At 40.0% G+C, this 14,435-nt stretch overlaps 1 protein-coding gene across 2 annotated transcripts; it reads right to left on the minus strand.

The window, feature by feature from the left end:
* Positions 1 to 185: 185 nt before the first annotated feature.
* On the minus strand, positions 186 to 8,784 carry LAYN (layilin). 2 transcript variants are annotated; one of them, XM_086627009.1, is made up of 8 exons: positions 8,718 to 8,784; positions 7,383 to 7,406; positions 5,990 to 6,287; positions 3,562 to 3,719; positions 3,155 to 3,193; positions 2,705 to 2,788; positions 1,866 to 1,968; positions 186 to 1,142 (listed from the first exon to the last, which is right to left on the minus strand). In XM_086627009.1, exons 1-8 carry the CDS (start codon positions 8,782 to 8,784, stop codon positions 785 to 787), a joined length of 1,131 nt encoding a protein of 376 aa, XP_086483135.1. In that variant the 3' UTR covers positions 186 to 784. The 2 variants fall into 2 exon arrangements, with proteins under 2 accessions (XP_086483135.1, XP_086483136.1); XM_086627010.1 differs by lacking the exon at positions 7,383 to 7,406.
* Positions 8,785 to 14,435: the final 5,651 nt, after the last annotated feature.

Below are 14,435 nucleotides of genomic sequence, written 5' to 3' on the forward strand. Positions count from 1 at the left end.
AAAGCTTTGTGGAAAAGCTGATATAATTCCAACCAATACATAATGGCAAAACTTGGGGTGTTGTGGGTTTTTTTTATACATAGACAGATAAACAGGCATTTACTATTTTTATTTGGCTTGGGAAAAGGTTAAACGTGATCTGACAGAATAAGTAAAAAAAATTACCTGCTATACACAGGGCCAGGTACCAGAACCGCTCACCAAACCGTATCTTTAATCAAATAAATTTTTATCCATAATGACTTAGTCTAGACATGCTTCAAATTTGCAGCATGTATCTGCTGGACAATAAAATTAAAATTTTGTCCATTACAAGGCCTCATTATTGCAGTCTCAAAATCACTTCAGAGTCACTCATTTTTGGATTCCAAGCATCCCTTGAAGCCTGTGAAATGCTGTTATTTCTGTTTTTCATGTGGGGTTGAGACACTGGATAGTTAAGTCAGACTGAGACAGATTACAGAGTTGAATCCAAATGGCCCCAGATACATGTTTTCTTTTCTTCAGTGCAGATGTTCAGTGTACTTAGTTCTGTATGTGACACTCCCACTTGTTTCCCAGTTCAATGGTGGGGCTTGATGCAAAGCAAAATACGTACATTCTTTTCCGTTTGGATCTTTAAAAACCCATATTCTTTCAAAAAAAGAGAAGAATATAGGGACAATGCAAAACCAGGATAAACATAACATATACTATTTTTAAAACATGTGCATAGGGAAGGTGGGTTAACTTGTATTGATTTTCACTTTGTTGTCCATATTCCAGGCTTTTTTTCCCCATTCCCTTAATATCCGTAAATCTCATTCTCCACCCAGGCTGATTCCTTGCTCCTCCCCACACGATCTGCACACAGCTCATAGATATCATTGGTCACAAAGCCACTTTCAGTACTGGCCAATGTCACAAAGCCACTCGTTGATGTGTTCATTGCTGCCTCATCATAATCCCTGGAGAGGCTGTCAAGCACCTTATCTTCCTGTGTACGGAAGGAAGAATTCTTAGTGTCAGGCCTGGTTCCAGCCAGATCTGCTTCTGATTGCTTCTTGATTACTTTGTAAATATCCAGATTTGGACTGTTCCTCCTGGGGTTAGACAGCCATGCATCTTCCTCCTTTGGGCTTGCATCTATTCGCTCCTGTCTCCTTAGCGATGGAGGAAAGAGGACAAGTTCAGAATATGCTTTTTTACAGAGGCAAATATAAACCAATACCACACCTCTCTTACAGTAATTTAATGATGACCCTTGAAGAAGGCTGACACTCAAGAGCCTGGACTCAGTATGACATTTGTTACTACTTGTTGTTCCAGGTATGTGGCAGCAGGCTACACACATGGGGCAGTCCCATGGCACGACCCGCTGAGGTACCCCTTGCGCCCAGCTGCTGGCTGAGACGCTGAGGCAGCAAAACTGGACAGTGACACTTCCAAAACCACAGCCAGCATCCCCACTAGAGGTAATTGTGCACACGAAAGGCAAGGAGAAGAAACTGGTAAACTGTATTTGCTCAAAACATACATCCTTTTATGTCTGTGTTTTTCACTTTTGAAGGGGGTTTCTGATAATTCAAATGTTTTTTCTTTAATAAGAAAACTTCAGTGCTAACACTTCAAAATCATCATCTTGTTTTACACTATTCCCTAACTACTATATGTCTGTGAACATAATAACATGGTGTCGTGATTTACTTAAAATTTTACTTCACAAGTAACTCAGCCTGGAGTATTCATGCCGTATTTTTAAATATTTATTTGGCTGCAAGCAGTCGTCTTCTCCAGAGTATCTTACAGGATCCCAAAGCTAGCTGTAAAATGATTGCCAGGACCAGATATCGCAAGTTCACTTATTGCACAAAAATGTCACTTACCTCTTTGCAAAAAGCCAAAAACAGAAGATGGCTGTAATGACCATCAGGAGGAGCAACACAGGAATGCTGGGAATAAGGAGGTAGGCAAGACTCTGAACAGGTTCTAGGGGTAAAAATGAGATTCTGACTTTTATTCACTCCCAGTTGCATTTGACATGCACAGAACATCATAGAAGAACTAACAGTTGCAAAAGGCAACATCATCACACCTCAATGGGCTTCTAGTCTTGTTCGTAATCTAGCAGTATCTACTTCTCAAAGCCAGCAAGCCTCACAGAGTAAGACGGATCATCTAGTTAAGGTTAAAATAAAATAAGCTCAAATCTTCAGGATGAGGAACCAACAAGCCTCACTGGCTCACCGTAAGAAGGCAACGGTAGTGCAAGCTAATGAGACATGCTGTCTTTTAAAAGCTTAGGAATCCCCAGCCAAAAGATTTCAGAGAGAAAAATGTCCTTTATGATCTGTGAATTTGTACGGGGGGGAATCAGTGTAGTAAGAAGAAATTGAAAGCTTTAATAATAGTCTTACAAGCAAAACACTCACAATTTAGACATTTGAAAGTGATTCAATAAATTAAAAACACCTTTTTCAGACCCAAAGTACTTTGCACAGCTTTAGACTCAGAACATTTTGCTAGCCAAAGCAATCAGTTTAGGTTTGTGCTGGAAAAGATTTGAGGGAAGTTCTTTTTTCAGACGCAGTTGTCTAAATTCAGTCTTCTACATTTAGGGTCAAACACTTCAAACTGAAATGTTGACTGTTTGCAGCCACATGTGAGAAATGTGGACCTGCAAAATTAGAGAGAGAACAGGCCAGCTGTTGAATGTACAACATACCTTTGGCTTCTATAACTGTTACATTACTATCTTTCTTATGGTGTTCTTCTGGGAATATTGGGTTTGAGAGCTCTGTTGCAACATCTGGAAAGAAGCAGCTTAATTAATATTGCAGCTGTTATTTCAAAGAGTTTAAGAATCATAAAAAGTGAGAGTGAGAGGAGATTGAAGAGACTGCCAGCTGCAAAGATGTGTAAGGTGTACTGGTACTCTTTTGCTTAGACTTCTGCAGCATGACCAGTGGTCTCAGATACTGCATCAACAACAGCAAGACTGTGTTCCTGCAGACTGGATTATAGAATAGCATGAGGAAAGCGCAAACTGCAGGGAAGCTTCTTGCTCAGTGAGTTTTCAGTCTGTGAGCGTTCTTGCCAATGAATGTAACAGAGTATTTCTATTGAAAGTTGGCATATCATTAAAAAAAGCCCCAAACAAATATCTGTAACTTACCTCTTTCAGAATTCTCTATTGGAGCAGTTGTTGGCTTCTCTAAAAGAAAAAAGATATGGACAATTTCCTCATAAGCTTGAGTAGGGAGACCAAGTGTACTGAATACAGTCTAATAACATGAATACCCTTCTTTAGTGTTCTCTCTCCCTTAGATCCCATTTGAGATCTCAAATACTTTTTAAAAATCCTCGGAGAACTCTCATAAATCACAAGGCAAGTAGCTACAGATACTAGATACTGAGATTGTTTTCCCCAGGACTTGCATAAATTTAAAGATATCTGTCTCCCACCAGATCCTTCCAGTGAAGCCAAGAAAGGGTTTCCGTGTCTGTTACTGCAATCTCCTCACACCTCCTCTTGGGTACTGGGAGCAGGTTGGTTTTTAAAGCTACAGAATGACTCATTACCAAGAGAATATTTGCAAATGAAGTTATTTTTCATGTTGCATCTGTCATCGTTCCATTTAAACATGTAAGGACCTCCGACACCTGGTGGGGCAGATGGCTGGTGGTACATCACAACACAGATTTCACTCCCACAGGATGGCTCATCTACATACCAGTTCCTAAGAAAATACAACAAACATGTCAAGTAGGACTTGATGTCACTTTCCATGGTACTGCAGAAGTTCAGATCGCAATACAGCATACAGGGCACCACAGAGGGCAGGATCAAAGACGACTACAGCTCAGCACACCCCACCCCACCCTCACCTGCCTCTTCCACTGTGTAAAATGCAGGAACAATAACAATACAATTATTTACAGTGTATCTTCTCTTTTTGGAATTCTTAATTTTCAAAGAAAACTCAGTGAGCAAGGTGTTCAACAAACATGAGTGAGTGAAGGTCTGAGTACTTCACCGCCTGAAACTCCTCTGCGAGGCTGAGCAAAAGCTCAGGAGAGCTTTGACTTTCTCTACACAATTTTAGACCTGTTGAAAATCATTTACCATAACGGTTTTTGCTGTCTGGCCTCAGTGGCCAATGCCTGCAAAATTCTGACGCCTATTCAACAAGAAAATGAAGAAGCTGAAGGAGGATCTGTTTTTCTCTATCTAGAAAAACACTAACATAGACAAAGTCTGTCTTGTGGATTTTTTTTTTTTTAAATAATAAACTTAATAACTGGAAAACTGTGTAGGCCTTTCCAGGTAGTACACAGGAAGGAGGCCTCACTACTTAGTACTCTGTAATACAATTGTTACTGAAAAGGCATTTTATGCATCTCAGAAACACTTCTAAGACTGTGTCCTGATTCTAAAAAACGTTCAATACTCACTGATTTTGGAAAAAGCAATATTCTGCATGCCAAGCACTTTCTGAAACTGATCCATGTGCTATAAATAATTCCAGATATACCAAGGTATTCAACATAGGAAAAAAACCCACACCTGTTAAAGCAGTAGTTTTTGAAGCATTACAATGCTATATTCTTCCTTTACTTCCTTCCTCCCCTAGTGCCCCCCTGACATGCCCCAGATCTTTTCCTTAGCTTTATCATTTAGTGTAAGTAAGCTATGCCTCACCAATGAAAGGCAATAAAGCTATGCCTGTCTCTTAGCAGCAGCAGCAGATCTGGTTCTAGCTTTCTATTATCTACCCCCAATATCTGAACCATAGGAGAAATATATTGAAGAGTACTAAAAGCAGTTCTGTTTTATTCCTTCCTGCACAGAGCAACTAAAACTTCTTATGGGTTCCTAAAGCATAAAGTTCACAATAACAAGGTATTTTTACACATGTCCAATATAAAGAATGCAAAGGCAGACTTATCATACATATGACATGTGACCATAAAATATTTAAGAACACTTGGGTTATTTAACGAAATTTGCAGTTCAATCACTGTAAATGCAGCAAGAAGTTCAGGATAACGAGCGAACATTGTATAGTTTGATTTTTTAAAATTAATCACAGGTTCAATAGTAAATATCTACCAGGCAAAATTCTCTGGAACTCGGAGTTCACTGTAGAGCTGGCACCTCGTTGCTATGGCTTTCATCAACCTGACAATGTTTAGAGCAGATTTACTACTTTCATACCACAGAAAGGCCGACCTTGTAGGCCTGAATCTAAGAACATCTTTTGTTGAGAAAACTGTGACCCATGATTGAAATCAAATCACAATTTAACAGAACTTTTGAGGCTAAACACATTTTAGTTCTATGCTGTACAGAAACATGAAAGTAGTGAAAACAACTCCAGCAAACTTCTATTGGTGGTAAATGTTGTTGCCTTTATATTTTAATTACAGCAAATGCTGTGGTTTCACTTGCTTTAAGACAAAGAGGCAGAAATCTAACAAGTGTTGTGAAAATTTTAATTTTTCATGTCTAGAATAAATACTGCAGCTCTCCAATTTTACTGTCTCATAGGAAAAAAAAATGCTATGCCCTCAACAAGTAGAAGGAGAAGGGCCTATCACTCAGGACACCAGGGACAAAACTTCAGGGGATCTGAAGTGCAGGACCCTTCAGGTCAATGCACCTATTTTGTATATGCCTAACTGGAGATTTTTAAGGCCAGATCGCTTGGTTTTCCACCTCCTTTTAGCAATAAAAAAATATCAATCCAGCCCAAGCTAGACACTCTAGGTGTCTTATATAGAGTAACAAAGAGAGAACAGGGTCTCTAGAGGGTTATTTGTCTACCCCTTACATCTGGATGGGATGAATCGCTCTTTGGAGATACTACCATTCTTTGACTGCAGAAGGAACACAGATGACAGCTGGGACAACACTGCTTGGTTCTTTTGAAAGAATCCTTTCTGATTGCTAAAGGCAGGTGACAGTCCCTGACCAGGTTGCTTCCCAGTCTCACTCACAGGTACCTACCTGAACTTGGATGAGCTACCATCTGACCAGGAGTAGAGGTTCTGACACTCTGTACTATTGTCTACCTCTTCCTTTTTCCTCCTAAGCCCTATCCAAAAATCTCCATCAGAAGCTAAGAGACTCTCAATAAATTTCTCAATCAGTCTTTGCTCTCCTTCTGTTTCAATACTGACTAGATGTCCGCCATCAGCTCTGCAGGCAAGGTGTGCTTCTTCATAGCTGATCCTGCGTGAAGCATCATGAAAATAAACTATTTTGTAGCATGGTTGCTGTGCTCCACGCCGGCAAACTGCCTGTCCTGCAGAAATGGAAAGAAACCTGTTAGAGAAACTATGCCTGTTAGTACCAAAAGTGAATGCTAATACTTCCATTTGGTTGAGTTTTGCACTGTACAATAGTTTATATGGAAAAACAACACAGGTAAAAAACCTCTTGTATTACTGGACTGGCAAATGGCATCTCCAAACTCTTCTTACTGCACATAACAGTTTAGGTGGATCAGCACTTCTTAGTTCCATCATGAATGTTCTGCAATTTGAAGACCCTAGGAGTTCCTTACAAAGAAGCTGATGTGCAACCTTTTAAAAAGGGAGTTTCTTTACAAAGGTTCAAGGAAGCTTTTTTTTATTATTACTTTTAAGGAATTTAAATGGCTAAAATTAGAGATCCCCTTTCACAAGCAGAGATAATAATAAGATATCTTCTGGTGTACATGTAATAATTTTCATGGAGTATATCATGCAGTGTATCAAGCTGTCCAAATGTAAGCATTGCTCTGCACCATAGTGTTACTGACTGCCCAGGAAGTAAACAATGTCTGTCTTCAGACTGTCATAAGCCAAGAACTTTCTCATGCACAAAGCTGTATGGCTTATTTTGATTACAAGGAAAGTAAAGATAAAAGTGAAAAGATACATAATCTAAAATTCTGCATTTGTATGTTTCTCAGCAGAAGAGTCCCAATATTTAGACTGTGGAAACAGTTTTGTTTCACTCAGTAAATATTTCTTTTCAAACACACGGTGTGTACAATCTGCTATCCTACACATTTTTACAGAAAAAAAAAACATGTAGCAACATTTGTAGCATACTCAGAACAAATGAGATGTGAGGACAAGTCATTATAAACCCCTCTATGGGATATGTCCTGACTTTTCTTTATTGTATGTTTCTGCATGGCCACTCTAAGAGTAGGAATTTAAACACCTTTTGTATTGGAATTTTTGAACATTTACGTACTCAGAATCACAGAGTCTGCTAACATTTCACACAGAAATTAAAACTGGCTGTACTACAAAAGTAGTATTTAAAAATACATCTCTAGGCATAACCTGTGTTTCTCTTTGTAACTCAACACTCATGCAGGTTAGATGAAAAAGGCAAAAAACCTTACCTCTTCTGAGGGATATGTCCACTGCTATTGTGAAAGACATAAGAAAAACACAGATGGCACGTTGTTATTAAAAAACTGCAGCAACTGCCTAGAAATAATGTCACAAACTGCACTCGGGTTCTTTTCCAATACACCAACACTTTTTTTTCACCCATTAACTGGGAGAAAAATCTGTCTTAGCAGCCAAAATTGCCTTTGCTTTCAGCTAAGGAAAAATGTATCGTAGTTAAGTTTGCAAATGCAGTTTAAGTAACAGAGGATAAACCCAACAGCTACAATTGGGTTTGTAGCTCTAACGAATGCTGAAAGGGTTCCTCACATTTTCCCTGTATCTCTTCCTTGCCTAAATGGGATCTGCCTCAAAGCCTGCTGACTTCAGTGAACCTTGGTAATGCAAGACTAGGCACGAGGCAGTTATACTGAGAAGTAAAAAAAAAAACAAACACGAAAATAAATACATATCCAGCCTCACAGCTGGCAGATGAGCCTTCTAACTCGCTCCCACAAAAGTCTTACTGCAGACAAGAGCATGGCAGAATTAAAAAATGTATTTATAGATACAATAAAACTATTTGCTTGATGTTGGAATAACAGGAACATTTCACAGGTGTGTTCAGGCTTTCCGCTGAATATACTAACCCATCAAGTCAGGCAGAAACTTTCCCCAGACCAGCCATTCTGTGCCCTAAACCAGACTAGACTACCTAGTTTGGGTACTACATCCAAAAATACTGCTGGTCCAACCTTGAGCTACCATATATCTATTCCTACAAAATGCGTCCAAATAGGTGACATTTCTTTGCACAAAACCGGGAGGACGGCCTGATAATCAAAAGAGACTTTGCAGAGGAAGATACCCTAGTGCTGGCTGGAAACTCAGCCAGGCTGGTAATCCCTACTGAGGGTCAGAAGACAAGAGTAGTTCTGTTAGTCAGGGCAGCGTTTAAAATTCCTAGAACCGAAGCAGAAACGCAGCAGAGAGAGCAGAACGGTTTCTCATTGGGAGAGGAAAATGAAACGGACTATCGGCTTGCCCTCTCGACGGCCAGGAACGCAGAGGTGCTCCCACCCAGCGCGGAGGGTGCCGAGGTCTCCCCAGGGCCGGGCCAGCTCCGCTGGGGAGTCAGAAGGGAAAAACTGCCGCGGAAGGCAGCGCACACAGCCCTGCCTGTGTCGCAGCGGCTGCCCCAGGCAGCCGAGCCCGGCCAGCGCAGGAGGGGAGCGGCCGGCGGGGCCGGCACGCCCGCTGCGGACCAGGGGGCGAGTCTCGACCGGGCTGCGAGCCCCCAGTCCGGCACCCCGCGCTCCCGGCCCCGTCGCCCCGCGCCGCCTTACCGCTGAGCAGCCGTGCGCCCGCAGCGCAGCCCAGCGCGGCAGCGCACAGGGCCGCGGCCGCCAGCATCGTCCCCAGCTCCGTCGGCTGCGCTCGGCGCCCGGCCCCATGCGAGTGGCCCGCGTCCCGGCGGCCGGGCGAGAGGGAAGGCAGCGGGGAGGAGCCGTCGCCTCCTCCCTCCCCGGGCTCCGGGCCAGGGGGCCGAGCCCGGCTAAGCCGCTACGCGGATAAGAGGCGGCAGCGGCGAAGCCCCCGAGCCGAGGCCCGGAGGCGGGATCCGCCTCCCTCGCTGCGCATCTGTCCTCCGGAGACGTCTGCTTCTCCCGCGCCAGGGCACACGCTGAGCCCGCGACTCTTCCTGCTGCCCGCTTGTCAACCATCCCCCATGCCGTACTTCAGACACCTCATCACTTCTGCATGTTCCCCTCCGATCCAGCTTTATAACTTCGCTGTCCCACACGCAAACGACAAGTGGTGAGCACAGGTGACGTACATCTCCATCCACCACAACGTACGAGGGAAAGAAACCCCACCCGCGGTCCCTGAAACCTAAGGCTGTCCTGCTGCAGGCTGATGTGCAGCTGCCTTTGAGAAACCGCTTCAGGACTAAAACCAGAACACTAGAACTTTGTTTCAAAGATTAATTAGTGCTGAGCCTGTTTCCTGGTGGCTAGGAAGCTGGTGTGCACCTGTTTCCGGGAACATTGTCTTCCCAGCTAAGATTTTAATGGCTCAGCCTCGAAGAGCTTTTTGTGGGTTGCAGAAAGGGGCAGAGCACGAGAATGAAGGAATACAGGACCTTTAAGAGCTACGGTTTTTGCTCAGACAGATACTAGCTGGGGTCGATGTCTTAGAATAGGAGATTAATGGTTTTATGAAAGACTTAAAACCTAAACCAGCTCTTGGGAGTCCAGTGGGGTGTTTTTCCTGTTTTGCAGACCAAAGTAAGCAAAATAATTACAGTATTTCTAGAAAATAAACAAAAACTAACTTTCTTTACAGCTGTAGGTATTTTTGTAACACAGCTTATACCCTCCTGCTAATCGTTTTAACAGTCTATCCTTTTTTTTTTTTTTTTTTTTTTTTTTTTGCATATTTATATTCTAAAGCCATTGGAAAGCTTTTCTGTAATGGCTCTGAAGGAAAAAACATTTGAATATATCCATGGCAAGTAGCATTATCAACATGCGTTCTTGAATTACTGGTGAATAACTAGTCTGCCACTTGCATTTTACAGTATCTCTTATAACAAGATGCCAATAAAGAACAGAATTTAGAGTGATTTTGAGCCTCGATAAGCAGCTATTGGCATACATTGTTCACTACTATAGGGCCAAGACAATAGGAAAGCAAGAGGACAATACAAAACTTAGTGTTTCCAAGATCAACAACAGCACTTTAGGAACTAACAGCTTACTAACTAAATAAATTACATCGTTTAAAATGTTTCTGAATTAACCATTTAACTTTAGCAAAACAAAGTCCTACACTCAGGCACAAATCAGTTGGATGAAACCCTTTTAACACGCATGTCACTGCATTCATGTAATTATGTTGCTAAAGGTATGTAGCTTATTGGGAGATTTTTTTAGAAAGCTATTCCAATATAATTCCCAATAGGGATGTAATTAAATATCAGTATAGAAGTGCTTTATACTAGCTTAATGCCTTTCTCGAAGGAAATGTTTTTTTCTTATTATTAGTACACACAACTGTACATTGATAGATATGTACTGATTTGTAGATTTAAAGCAATACAAATTCATTACAAAACCCCCAAGCTACTAGTTAAACAAAGCTAAAAACCCCAAAGCACTGAACTATTTAAGCTATTTCCCCTGGATACTGGTAAGGAAGAAATCATTATTTCTATTTTCAAACAGCTGGAAAGTGAAGGTCTATGAAAATACATATATAAATCAGGAGTCTGCTGAAATCAGGAAAAAGATGAGCAACAAGAAAAAAGAGGGCGTACTGAAGGAAAAAAGAATCAGGAAGAGAGTGTATTCTGTCCATGGAAAATATCTTGAAAAATGTAGCTCTTCTCGTAATATTAAATGTTTTCTCAGCCATTCATCTGAGTTGCCACTGGAGACAGGGATCATCTTGGTCAATATAGACTATAAATATTTTATGAGACATTAGTAAAATTGGTATGATCATATTTCCTAGTAATGTGTGCTAATAGACCATTACAAAACTACAATTATTCTAATTAAATGCAGCAGTAATCAATACTCTCTGTTCTAGGTGAGTTTGCTTCAGTAAACACAGTGAGGCATATTTTCCAGATCAAAATGTTTAAAAGAAAAAATGTAATAGTTTAATAAACTGGACTACAGTTTTCTTCACAGGCCATAAGCTGCTATGTAAAGCATGGATCTTAACTCTCCCCATGCAATTAACTATCCTTTCAGGTAAAGAAAGGCCAGTTGTCCTTGGCACAGCTTCAAGACAGCTTGAGCTTTCCTTCTGGAAGTATCTGATGATGAAAGGAGGATTCTGTAGGTCATTCCGTTATACCTTCTCCTGCACCTGATCACCTCAGCAGACATTATACCTTGTTCCAGATACTTCTGCTTTTTTTTTATAGCTAACTTTGGAGGTGATAATCTTACTAGAAATTAATTCCACACAATGCCCAGTATTTTCCTGAAATATTTGCTTTCAGAATGAATTGTTGTCAGTCATTTCTCAGCTTTCATATCCATATGTTAAGTTGGAAAGAAGATGAAATTACAGATTCATTGCTTAGTCTTTAAGTTTTGAATATTCAATGATACATCTTGCTTAAACTGGTGCCAGTGTGAGAAAAATTACCTAAATAACTTAAATGGCATTCATTCAAAGGAAGAAATTGCTGAATCAAGGGCTGTGAGGTACCCTGTCAGCGTTTTCAAAAATGAGATTGTTTTTAGGAATAAAAGTGTAGCTATTCTCCTTAACTCTTTGCACTGTAGCTTAGCCCATGACACCTTTAGGAGTGCCCTCATAGTTCCCATCTGACACAACTATATTTGAGGAAGTAGATTAAGATTTTGGGAAAGACAGGGCATTGATGATGTGCTTTAAGGGCAAAAGCAGCTGCCTCAACTTCACAATACAGAGTAGAAAGTATTAGCAGTAAATGTGAAAATAATCAACTTGCTATTAGTTAAAAGTAGTGATCCTGTCTATCCTGAGTTGAGAAATGACTGACATACACAAGGCCAGTTAAATAAACTGCCTTTTAATCTAAAAAAAGAAAAAGAGATAATTCCTTTGGCAAAGACAGTGTCAAGGGAAAGCAAGTGCAACACTGCATGTAGCCAAAATCTGCTGTTGTAGTTCTGGTGGGGCAGTTTTCCAATTCTTCTTGATCCCGGATTAACAGTAACAGTGGATGACCTTAAACTTGTGTTTCTACTTGCATAGTCCCTACCCGAGAGCTGCGGGGATCCTGTTTATTTTAATAGATACTTATTGACACTGGAAAATAACAGCATTTGCATCACCCAGGAGGTCACTGTCAAATGCCAGAAAGGAAACCGTCCGACGTAGCATGACCAGATTGTCAGCGCCCTCAGGCCTAATGTTTAATTAATTAATTAATTAAGGAATTCTTCACCGCTTGGTTTAGCGGCTGTTGCACCTATATCACTGGCCTAAACTTAAGGGTAGTCTATTTCGGGTCATTTCGTCTCACATATTTCTAAAGTCTTCAGGTATTCCTACAGGCTTAGATTACCAGCAGTATGCAACAGATGTGTGTGTGATGGCAGAGACAGTTTCTACAGGGGTCCACAAGATTGCTGCAGTGCATCCAGGCAGAATAATTTTCAGGATCAAACCCTTGCTCTGGATTTGTGTGTCAGTATTTGTAAGGCTGACTCTCCAAAGAATTTGAATGAGTCATCTCATGCAATGTGACATGATGATGTAATATGCCATTTTGGAGATCTGTTTTTGGATCTATAGCAGGGTAATAAACATGAAAACTTCTTAAAATTTGGACAATTATAACCAAAGAAAGCATCCATGCAGTGTGATACTACTGACAAGGTTACACAAGTGCTTCTTCCCTTATTCAGCCAATCCCTTATTCAGCATTGGAAAGGAACAGGCTTTCTGATATTTCCTGGCCCTTTCAGAAATATGGAAACACTTTGACAACTGGTCTTTTTCCTGACTTTCTGAATTCCAATCAGAATAGCAAAGTTGAAGTTTTCATAACTTTTAAAACATGTCTAAGCTTCCAATTCCTTCCCTTAACCACTATTTAGAAATAAATGAAACACATGTGGAAAGTAAAGGAGTGAAGTACAGAACAATATTAGAAGACTTTCAGCCTTTTAATATCTAAATTTTATAATAATTGATATTAATATAGAATAAAACTGAGTATTTATTTTAATAATAATAAGAACGACAATAACAACCACCACCACCATAACATCTTTCCCCTGAAATAGGGCCTGACTATTTAGACAGAGGGAAAAAAACCCCAACCTTTCTTTTCAGTATTTTCTTTATCTTACTTGATCAGTTTTGATCTTTGGTTTATGTGAATGAGAAATCAGCTCTTTCTAAAAAGAAAGACTTCTTAATGATCACTAGTTCATTCTAAACTTACTGCTTATCCTGGAAGACACCTTTATACAAACACTGAAACAAAAGACGAGCAGCAGTAAAGAGTTCAGTTTTTTTTAATGTGCTGATGTGATAAAACTCATGTAAGTTATTGTTTCAAAAGGAAGGAGGCTCATGTTTTGTTTTGAGGCCTAGCTTTAACGCACAGAATTCAAACAGAACAGATATACTTGGTTCAGCATTTTAATAAACTTTGAGAAGAGGAAATAATATGAACCAACTTGAAAGCTTAAATAAGAGGAAGAAAAAAGGAGGCTTTTGTGTCTAAAATGAATACGTCATTTCTGAAAGTATCGGTTGAAATCTTGTTTTCTAAGTTACTTCTCAAATCACTACACTTACCAGCTTTAAAATTTCAGTTCTACTCTCTATTATTGTGTAATGAAATTGTATTAATCAGGATATGCAGCTCTTTAGAAGGACATATGTTTAACCTTATATTGGGTAAAAACTCATCTATCTCTGCTTTATATCTTGTGAATTACAACTGAAGGAAAGAAGTGCCTTAATATAATCCAGACCTCTTATTCTTGAATTTTCTTCTCCTGATAAACATCCGGCCAGGCTACGCAAAACCATTATAAATCAGTAAATCTAGAGTTCACGACTGATAATAATAAAAATCCCTAAATGGAGTTCTTCCTTTTATTACTCAAATTTAGTTTATGAGAGATTTTTAGGGAGCAGAGCATGTGAAACCTGCAGCCCGTATAATAACCTAGAGACAACAATGAAAAAAAATCAACAATGGACAAGCTGTAAAGATTCCTTTGGCATATTAAACTGAGAAATTTAGACACTTACACATAGTTGTATTAAAATTGGTTCAATTTAAATAACTGAGGTTCTTTCATTTCACTTCCCAGATCTACACAACAGACCTTTCAGGTTTTGCTCTCCCAGGGGACGTGCAGCAGGAACGGAATGTCTGAATCAAATCTGGAATCTGGCATTTAACAGTAAATGACACCTAGGACTGATAATAATGTGAACATTATTCTTATTTCATTCAGTGCAATAATTTTAATTTTCTTAGACTTCTGTGAGGGTTATAGCATGTCCTGTAGTTGTACAAAGTAATTTACTCGTTT

Source organism: Tauraco erythrolophus, chromosome 26 (assembly GCF_009769465.1).
Source record: "Tauraco erythrolophus isolate bTauEry1 chromosome 26, bTauEry1.pri, whole genome shotgun sequence".
Taxonomy (NCBI): Eukaryota; Metazoa; Chordata; class Aves; order Musophagiformes; family Musophagidae; genus Tauraco; species Tauraco erythrolophus.